At 71.3% G+C, this 7,994-nt stretch overlaps 2 protein-coding genes across 2 annotated transcripts in view; one reads left to right on the top strand and one right to left on the bottom strand.

The window, feature by feature from the left end:
• Nucleotides 1-1,507, top strand: part of CHLNCDRAFT_21324 (hypothetical protein) — a gene marked incomplete at both ends in the record, with an annotated part of 2,677 nt that extends 1,170 nt beyond the window's left edge. The window contains 6 exons of the mRNA XM_005849826.1: nt 65-265; nt 400-456; nt 597-899; nt 1,018-1,113; nt 1,205-1,266; nt 1,383-1,507. Of these exons, the coding sequence (XP_005849888.1) occupies nt 65-265; nt 400-456; nt 597-899; nt 1,018-1,113; nt 1,205-1,266; nt 1,383-1,507 (844 nt within the window). The remainder of the gene's footprint in view (nt 1-64; nt 266-399; nt 457-596; nt 900-1,017; nt 1,114-1,204; nt 1,267-1,382) is intronic.
• A 5,939-nt stretch (nt 1,508-7,446) lies between these two features.
• Nucleotides 7,447-7,994, bottom strand: part of CHLNCDRAFT_13873 (hypothetical protein) — a gene marked incomplete at both ends in the record, with an annotated part of 1,005 nt that continues 457 nt past the window's right edge. Inside the window, 2 exons of the mRNA XM_005849567.1 lie at nt 7,447-7,603; nt 7,827-7,960. Of these exons, the coding sequence (XP_005849629.1) occupies nt 7,447-7,603; nt 7,827-7,960 (291 nt within the window). The remainder of the gene's footprint in view (nt 7,604-7,826; nt 7,961-7,994) is intronic.

Genomic DNA, 7,994 nt, shown 5'->3' with positions numbered 1-7,994 from the left:
CACCTCTCAGCAGGTCGGGCCCGTCCGTACCCCCCCCGCCCCCCCCCCCCGCCGCGCCCCGCAGCGAGCTGACACGCACCCACTGGTTCAGCCCCGCCTCTCTGGAGGCCGAGGACGAGTATGCGCTGGTGGGGGCAGTGCTGGGGCTGGCCATCTACAACGCCGTCATTCTGGACGTCCACTTCCCGCTGGCGGTGTACAAGAAGCTGCTGGGCATCAGGCCCACCTTTGCAGACCTCAAGGCCGCCTTCCCAGACCTGGGCAGGTGGGGCGGGCCCGGCGGGCGTGCGACCGCAAGGCCCGCATGGCTCAAGGGAGCCTCTCGAGGTGACTGCCTTGGAACCCTGGCGCACGGCATGCCACTCCCGGTTCGCCGTGTCCCCAAATTGCCCTGCGCAGGGGCCTGCAGCAGCTGCTGGACTTTGAGGGAGACGTGGAGGCGGTGTTCTGCCGCAGGTGTGTGCGTGGGCGGCGGGCGGAGGAGGTGGCAGTGGGTGTGGTGGGGGCGTTTTGGGAGCTGTGCGGGCCGCCGCCGACCCGCCAGCCGCCATCCCCAGGAGCCCCACGCCTCCCCAATGATGCACCCTGCGCCGCAGCTTCACCGCTCAATACGAGTTCTACGGGGAGATGCGGGAGGAGGAGCTGAAGCCAGGGGGTGCGTCCATCCCCGTCACCGCCGCCAACCGGCGCGAGTATGTTGACCTGTACACCGCCTGGCTGCTGGAGGGGTCTGTGGGCAGGCAGTTTGGCGCCTTCCGGGCCGGCTTCCTGCGCGTCTGCGGCGGGCCCGCCCTCACCCTGTTCACCCCCGCCGAGCTGGAGCTGCTCGTCTGCGGCCTGCCCCACCTCGACTTTGAGGCGCTTCAGGCGGTGGCCAAGTATGAGGGAGGCTACTCCGCGTGAGTGGGTGGGGGTGGTGGGTGGCGAGGGCGCTGCTTCCAGGGGCAGGGCAGCCGGCACAGCGTGGCATGCACAGGGACTGGGTGTCGAGCTGTGCCCGTGCTCGCCCTGCCGCAGGGAGCACCAGGAGGTGCGCTGGTTCTGGGAGGTCCTGCACAGCCTGTCTCTGGAGCAGAAGCGGGCCTTCCTCATGTTCACAACCGGCAGCGACAGGTGCGTGTCAGGATTACGTTGGGGGAGGGGGTGGTTTTGGTTGTGTGGCTGAGGCCTGCTCTGCTTCCTCGGCCCCTGATGCGTGCTGCAGGGCGCCCGTAGGAGGGCTGGGCAAGCTGCCGCTGCTGATCCAGAGAGCTGGGCCCGACTCAGGTTGGCTCCTCTGCATGTGCCTGCCTGCCAAGTTGTGGTGGCTTGCAGCTGCTGCACCCTGCCCGGCCACCTCAAGCAGCCCTGATGACCCTGCTGCGTCGCCCGCCTGGCCGCAGACAACCTGCCCACCAGCCACACGTGCTTCAACAGCCTGCTGCTGCCCGAGTATGCCAGCAAGGACAGGCTGCGCGCCAAGCTGCTGACGGCGGTGGAGAATGCGCAGGGCTTTGGCCTGCAGTGATGGCGCGTGGCGGCCGTCGTTCCCCCGTGTTCTCGACTTCTGTTCAAACCGTTGGTTGCCCTGCTTGTTCATGCATTTGCATTTTCACAGATTCGTTCAAATTTGGCCAGGTCATGTTGACCACAAACGTACAGAAGAAGGGTGGGGCGCAGTGGCCCGTCGGCTGCGACAAAAAGCCGACGGGCTGTCAAAAATCCCGCACGCAGCAGACGAGGGACATGATGTACAGGGCGTCGCAAGGAGCCGATGAGACATGGGATGCACCATGCAAGCGGGTGCGTCATGGGGGCGGCTGCTCATGGTGGTGGTGCTGCTGCCTGGCGGCCTCCTCCCGCTGCTTGAACTTCCTCTCCTTCTCAGCCAGCCGCTCCCGCCGGTCCTTCTCCCGCTGCTCCTCCTGCTTCCGGTGCTCCTCCTGCTTATCCAGTTTGTCCTTCTTCTTGCGGGTGGAGGATGCCAGCAGGTCCAGCAGGGGCCCGTGACCCATGGCTCACTGCCTGCTGAAGGGCAGTGCACACACGTGGCCAAGAGGAAGGCGGAGAGGGGGTGTGGCGGCGACAGGGGCGGCCGCCGCACCACGCCCTGCAGGCAGCGCAGCGGCAGCGCAGCGGCTCGCTGGTAACCAATCACCTCACGGAGGTGTCTGAGCAGGTGTAGACTGGCTTTGGTTGGCGGATGTGCTGTCGAAGCTGTCGCCAGCAGCAGAAACAACCCCGAGCAAAGAGCGCGAACTTCGAACGATTCACTGAGGAAGATTGCATCGATAGCTCGCTCCGGCCTGAATATGATGCCTGGCAGCGGCAGCCAGCTGGCGTGCCGCCAGGCGCAGCACGCCGCTCCTTTAGTTTGATCCCCAGCTCGGCGCAGCCGGATCTGTCACATACGACAACTCAGTCACGCAGAGAACTCATCAGGCATCACGGGGCGTGCACCAGCGCTGGTCAAAACACAACTTCTGCTGGGAATCCTGCTGCCGCCTCACGCCACGCGCTGCGCCAGATGGATGGCGGCCATCTGTAGCGCCTCGGCTGCCGTCTCGTGCGGCATGGTGCGCATACCCACGGCCAGCTGCAGCAGGCAGGGGAACACAACGGCATGATGGGATGGGCAGCAATGAGGCCGGCAGGGGCCGCCACCACCAGCTGGCTGCTGGCAGATCCACAAGAAGGGCTTGAAGCAAGCCGCGTGTGAGGCCCTCACCCTGTCCTGCTCCGGCAGGGGCAGCAGGGCGCCGCCCTCGCCGTCACTCAGCACCCACTTGCTCAGCTCGGCTGCAGCAGCAGGACCGGGAGGCGCAGCATGCGGCCGTCAGCGCTGCCGCCATGCCCAGCAACACAGGCAAGCAAGCACAGCAGGCAGGCGGCTGCCGTTGGGTGCGCCCAGGCGGACAGCAAAGGGGCAGGGCCCGGCCGGCGCACCCGACATGCGAGCGTAGGCGGCCTGTTGCGCCGCGCCGCCGCCCGGCCGCGCGTCCAGCCGCCGCTCGCCGCCCGCGTCTGCGCCGGCCAGGCCCCACCGTGCCGCCGCGTCCGCCAGCATGGCCGCCAGCCGCGCGGCGGCGTCCATGCGCTCCTGGAAGCTGAGCGGCGGCGGGGCCGCAGCTGCCTGCTGGCCGCCGGGGGCGCCGCTGGTACGGCTGGTACGGCCCAGGGAGCAGTACAGGTCCCTGAGGTACAGGAACGCTGAGTAGGCGCCACCGCCCGCCTCCCAAGCCCCCGCCCCGCCAGCCAGGTTGACCTCCCCAGCGTGCGGCTCCAGCGCAGCCAGCACGGCCGCCAGGCGCCCGTCGTCGCCCGCCAGCAGCCAGCGCGGCGCCACCACATCGCACAGCAGGGCGTGCGCCGCCGCCCAGTCGCCGGCAGCAAGCAGCTGGTCCAGCCGCACTGCAGGGCAGGGCGGGGCGGCGCCAAGCAGCGTGGCGGCAGCACGAGGATGGGGCTGCATGGCTGGAGGTGCCATGCACGCAGCCGGGCACAGGTGAAGCAAGCACTGAGACAGGCGGGGCTCCCCCCCCACCAACAATCAGCACCACCCACACATGTACCTGCATCGTCAGCGCAGTACTGCGCCCACAGCGCCTGCGCCTCCGCCAGCCACGCCCTGCAGCAGGCGGGCGCCCAGCCTGAGCTCGCACGCAGGGCTGTGCCGCCGCCGCGGAACTGCATCAGGCGGTACGCGGCACACATGCACGTGCCATGCCTCGCCCTCCTACACGCCCCATCCCTCAAACGCTCACTCTGGCAGGCGCAGGCGGTCCCTGAAGAAGGACAGCACCCGCTCGTCGTCCCACCACTCATCGGCATGCGCCATGAGCAGCTCACGCACCACCTGCAGGCCAGGGGTGCATGCCCGCGCGCGTGGTGAGGGTGGGAGCGTGTCTCGGGAAAGAAGCAAGCGGGAGGGATGTCTGGCAGGACAGTGCAACCCCAGCACGCTGCGCCGCGCTGCGGGGCAGGCAGGGAGGCGACGCGAGGCCCGGCGGGCGCGCCACGCTTGCGCACCCTGCCACGCTGGTGTGGGTCTGGTATGTGCAGCGCCGCATACACCGCCCAGTGCGACAGCTGGCCGGCACACTCCAGCTGCGAGATGAAGCTCATACGTGCGGCGGCGGCTGCAGGGAGGAGGAGAGAGAGGGGGGCCGTGGAGGGTGGAGGGTGGTGTGAGCTGGTGACAGGGCAGCGGGCGCGCCAGGAGGGCGCCGGCAGCAGGAAGCGAAAGCAGCACGTGGCGGGCGCTGCGGCCAGCTGGCGTGGAGCGCGGCAGCGGCTGGCAGCGCGGCGCTGCCCGCGTGCCTGGCGGCAGGTCGGCAGCGTCCCGCGGCACCGCCCCCACCGCCTCCATCACCGCCAGCAGGTGCCAGCAGAACGAGTAATCCAGCGGGTCAGGGGTGAGGCTGGAGGGCCTGCACACAGAGGAGGGGCGGGCGGGAGAGGGCGACAGTGTGTGTGTGTGATTTGGGGCGCGAGTGGCGGCGAGCAGCGTGCAGGCGGCCAGCCAGGGGGGGCAGGCAGGCAGGCGGGCGCGCAGCCGCGGCACCTGAGCAGGCGCGCCAGCAGCGGCTGCAGCGCGGCGGCGCTGCCCCGGGACTCGGGATCAGCAGCCACGGCATGCAGGCGCAGCAGCTCAAACGAGACGTCAAAGGAGGCGCCGCCGTGGCCGCCCCCCGCCGCCGCCGCCTGCTCGGCGTACAGCGGCAGCGGCGGCGGAGCGGCGCCCGCCTCCACGGCTGCCGTGTACGAGGCCAGGGCGTCAGACACTGCGGGCGGGAGGGCGTGTGCGGCTGGGTCAGCTCCGCGGCTGTGCCGCAATGCGTGGCGTACGAGAGCAGAGGCTCGCGGCGAGGATCAAAGTGGAGGCAGCGATGCATGGCACAGCACACACAGGAAAGGAAGTTTGGTCCTACCTGTGGCCGTGGGCTGGCAGCCGTACCAGAGGTGCAGGCCCAGCGCTCTGCGCCAGTCCAGCTGCATGGCTGGCGCCACGTCATCCACCCGCCCCGCCAGCAGCTGGTAGAGGCGCATCACCGGCGCGCCGATGTGGCGATCACACCCCGACTCCCGCCACACGCGCAGCTGCTCCCCCACCTCGGCCTGCCCCACAGCCTTCACCCCCGCCTGCACCAGCAGCGTGGCCAGGCGCACGTTGCCGGTGGCGGCGGCCAGCGCCGCCGCCGCCGCCAGCTGGTGCCCGCTCAGCAGCGCCAGCAGCTGCGCCGCGACGGCGTCAGAGGAGGTGGTGCTGCCGACGGCGGCGCTGCCGCGCAGGGCGGCCTCCACATGCGGCCAGGCCCTGTCACGCAGCCAGTGGCTGCAGGCAGGGCGGGGGCACATGGCGCGGCGCGGTTCAGAGATCCACCTGGTGCTAGCGGGGAGGAAAGCGATGCTGCCAGCCAGGCTACACAGCCAGACCTCCAGGGCCACGACTCGCCCCTCGCCTCCAGCCCGCACCTGAGCTGAGCGCGGCGCTTGAAGGCGGCCAGCCGGTCCAGCCGCAGCTCCTCCTCTGCCTCCATGGCCCCCTCCTCGCCGCCGCCCGCCTGCTCCCCGTCTGCCTCCGCGGCCGCCTCCCCGCCGCCGCCCGCCTGCTCCCCGTCTATGGCCGAGAAGAGCACGTGCAGCAGCTCCCAGGTGGAGGCCTGGTGGCGCAGCACAGTGCGCTCCGTGCCCTGAGCCTGCACCCGCGGGCGGCGGCAGAAGGAAGGTGTGGCAATGGCAGGTGGGGGCGGCGGCCGGCAGGTGCGCGGGTTGCCCGCATGGCCACCCAACCGCCGCAGCAGGCAGAGCGAGCAGGCGAGCAGAGGCTCCACGGTCGCCCCGCGAGCGGCAGCCCCGTCGCCTGCCGCTCTCACCTCTGCCGCCGCTGAGGTGCACAGCTCGATGTAGCTCAGCGTGAGCTGGCGCAGCTCGTCTTGCCGCTCGCAGCGCAGCCGCCAGTGCGGCACGCCGCCCGCTGCCGCCACCCGCCCGTCGCCCTCTGCTGCCACGGCTTCGTCGCCGGCCGCAGCAGGCTCGGGGGCGGGGCTGCTGTGCTGGATGTGCAGGGTGAGCGCTGCCTCCAGGGCTCGGCGCTGGCGCTGCTGGAAGGCCGAGCCGCCGCCAGCTGGCTCGCCAGGTGGCGCCACCCTGGCGCCCACCGACACCTGGCGCACCACCACATGGCCTGCCGAGGCGGCGCGCCCGCCGGCATGCGCCAGGACTGCGTTGGCGGCCCAGCCGGCGCGGAAGGCGGCGCCTGCAAACAGCCCCGCGTCGGGGAGGCAGCGCTCGCGCCCCTGCTCCGCCTGCGTGGGCTTGGGTGCCGGCACGGGGCACTGCTTGGCGGCTGCGCTGCTGGAGACGGGGGTGGGCCCCGCCGGCAGCACAGGAGCGCCTGCAGGCGGCGGCGTGCGCGGCCCCGCGGCCCCGCCAGCCCTGGCGCCCGCCGGCGGCCGCAGCGGCGGCGCCTGCTGCTTGCGCCACGCGTTGCGGGCTGCCAGCGCGGGCCAGGCGGCGGCAGGCGCGGGTGGTGGTGCCGCAGGCGCCGCAGCCACATCTGCCTCCTGGGCGCCGCTGGGAATCACGATGATGCGGCGCTGCTTGGTCGGGGGCTGCCGGTGCGTCTGGCTGCCGGCAAACAGGCCGTCCCTGCGGGCCAGCGGAGCGGCGGGAAGCACCGGCGGTCGGGCAGGCCGTGCTTCCTCGACCCTGCAGCCCACACGAGGGAGCAGGCATGCGTGCCTGCGCCCGCTGCGCCTTGCAGGATGCCCCCACCCCCCTGGAGAGCCTCGCCCCATGCCCGCCCACCTGATCCGCTGCAGATCCTCTGGCTCCATGCCCAGCTGCGCGGGCAGCGATACCTGCAGCGCCCTCCCTGCGCCGCCATCCGGCGCGCCGCCACGAGGCGGCCCCCCCAGCGACACCTCCTGCCCCTCGGCATCCTCCATCTCCTCCCCATCCTCCGCCAGGCCCCCGCGAGCCGGAAAGCCGCCGCCTGCGGCACGCAGCAGGCACACCGCGGGGGCGGGTGAGGCGCCGCCGCAGCAAGCTGCCTGGCCTGGCTCAAGTGTGTGTGCGCGGGCATTGCGGTTACAGAGCAGCCAGGGGCAGTGCATCAACACGTGTGAAGGCAGTGCAGGTTGGCGGCTGGCGGCGTCAAGCAGTCAAGCAGGGTGGCAATGAAATGGCAGCAGGCGAGGGAGGCGCTCAAGCTGCCGCCGGCCCGCACGCAGCAGCCAGCTTACTGTCTTGCATCGCCTCCTCCTCCCCCGCCTCCTCCTCCAGCAAGGCCGCCGCCTCCTCCGCCGCAGCCATCATCTCCTCAGCATCCGCCGCGCCCTCGGCATACGCCGCCCCTTCCTCATCGCCGTCCTGCCCCAAGCGCTGCTGCTGCTGCTGCTGCTGCTGCTGCTGCTGCGGCCGGCCCTGGCCGGCGCCCGCGCCCGACCGCCCGCGCACGCCTAGGGCACCCAGATCCTCGTCGCTGTCCTCCCCATCGCTGCCCAGCAGCCCATACTTGCTGAAGTGCTCCACCTCAAACTTCCAGGTGCCGCTGGCGGCGTCGTAGCTGACAAAGCGAGCCCCCTGCTCCGCTGTCAGCTTCTTCAGCTTGCGAGCAAACCTGCGGGGAGGGGGGCGGCAGGCGTGCGGGTGTGTGAGGGCGTGCTGGCAAAGGCTGGAGGCGGCGGAGCCGCGGGGGCGCCGGCCCAGACCTGTCCCAAGCGGCGCCCAGCCAGCGCCGCTCACCACAAGCCGCCATCTCCTGCCCTGCCCTGCACTGCCCCCCACCAATGTCTCCCCACCACCACCACCGCCGCCGCCGCCGCCGCCGCCACCCCACCCACCTGTCTATGGCCTCTGGGTCGGTGGTGGGCTTGCCGCTGTCCTTGTCCAGGCGGTGTATGCGCAGCATCGTCACCTCGGCCGCCTTGTTCAGGCCGCGACCCACCTCGGGCTTGGAGGCCTCGTCCAGATAGACCTGCGGTGTGTGTGTGTGTGGGGGGGGGGGATTG

The sequence above is a fragment of the Chlorella variabilis genome (genome assembly GCF_000147415.1).
Source record: "Chlorella variabilis unplaced genomic scaffold CHLNCscaffold_5, whole genome shotgun sequence".
NCBI classification, from domain to species: Eukaryota; Viridiplantae; Chlorophyta; class Trebouxiophyceae; order Chlorellales; family Chlorellaceae; genus Chlorella; species Chlorella variabilis.
This window is presented reverse-complemented; position numbering and strand designations above follow the sequence as displayed.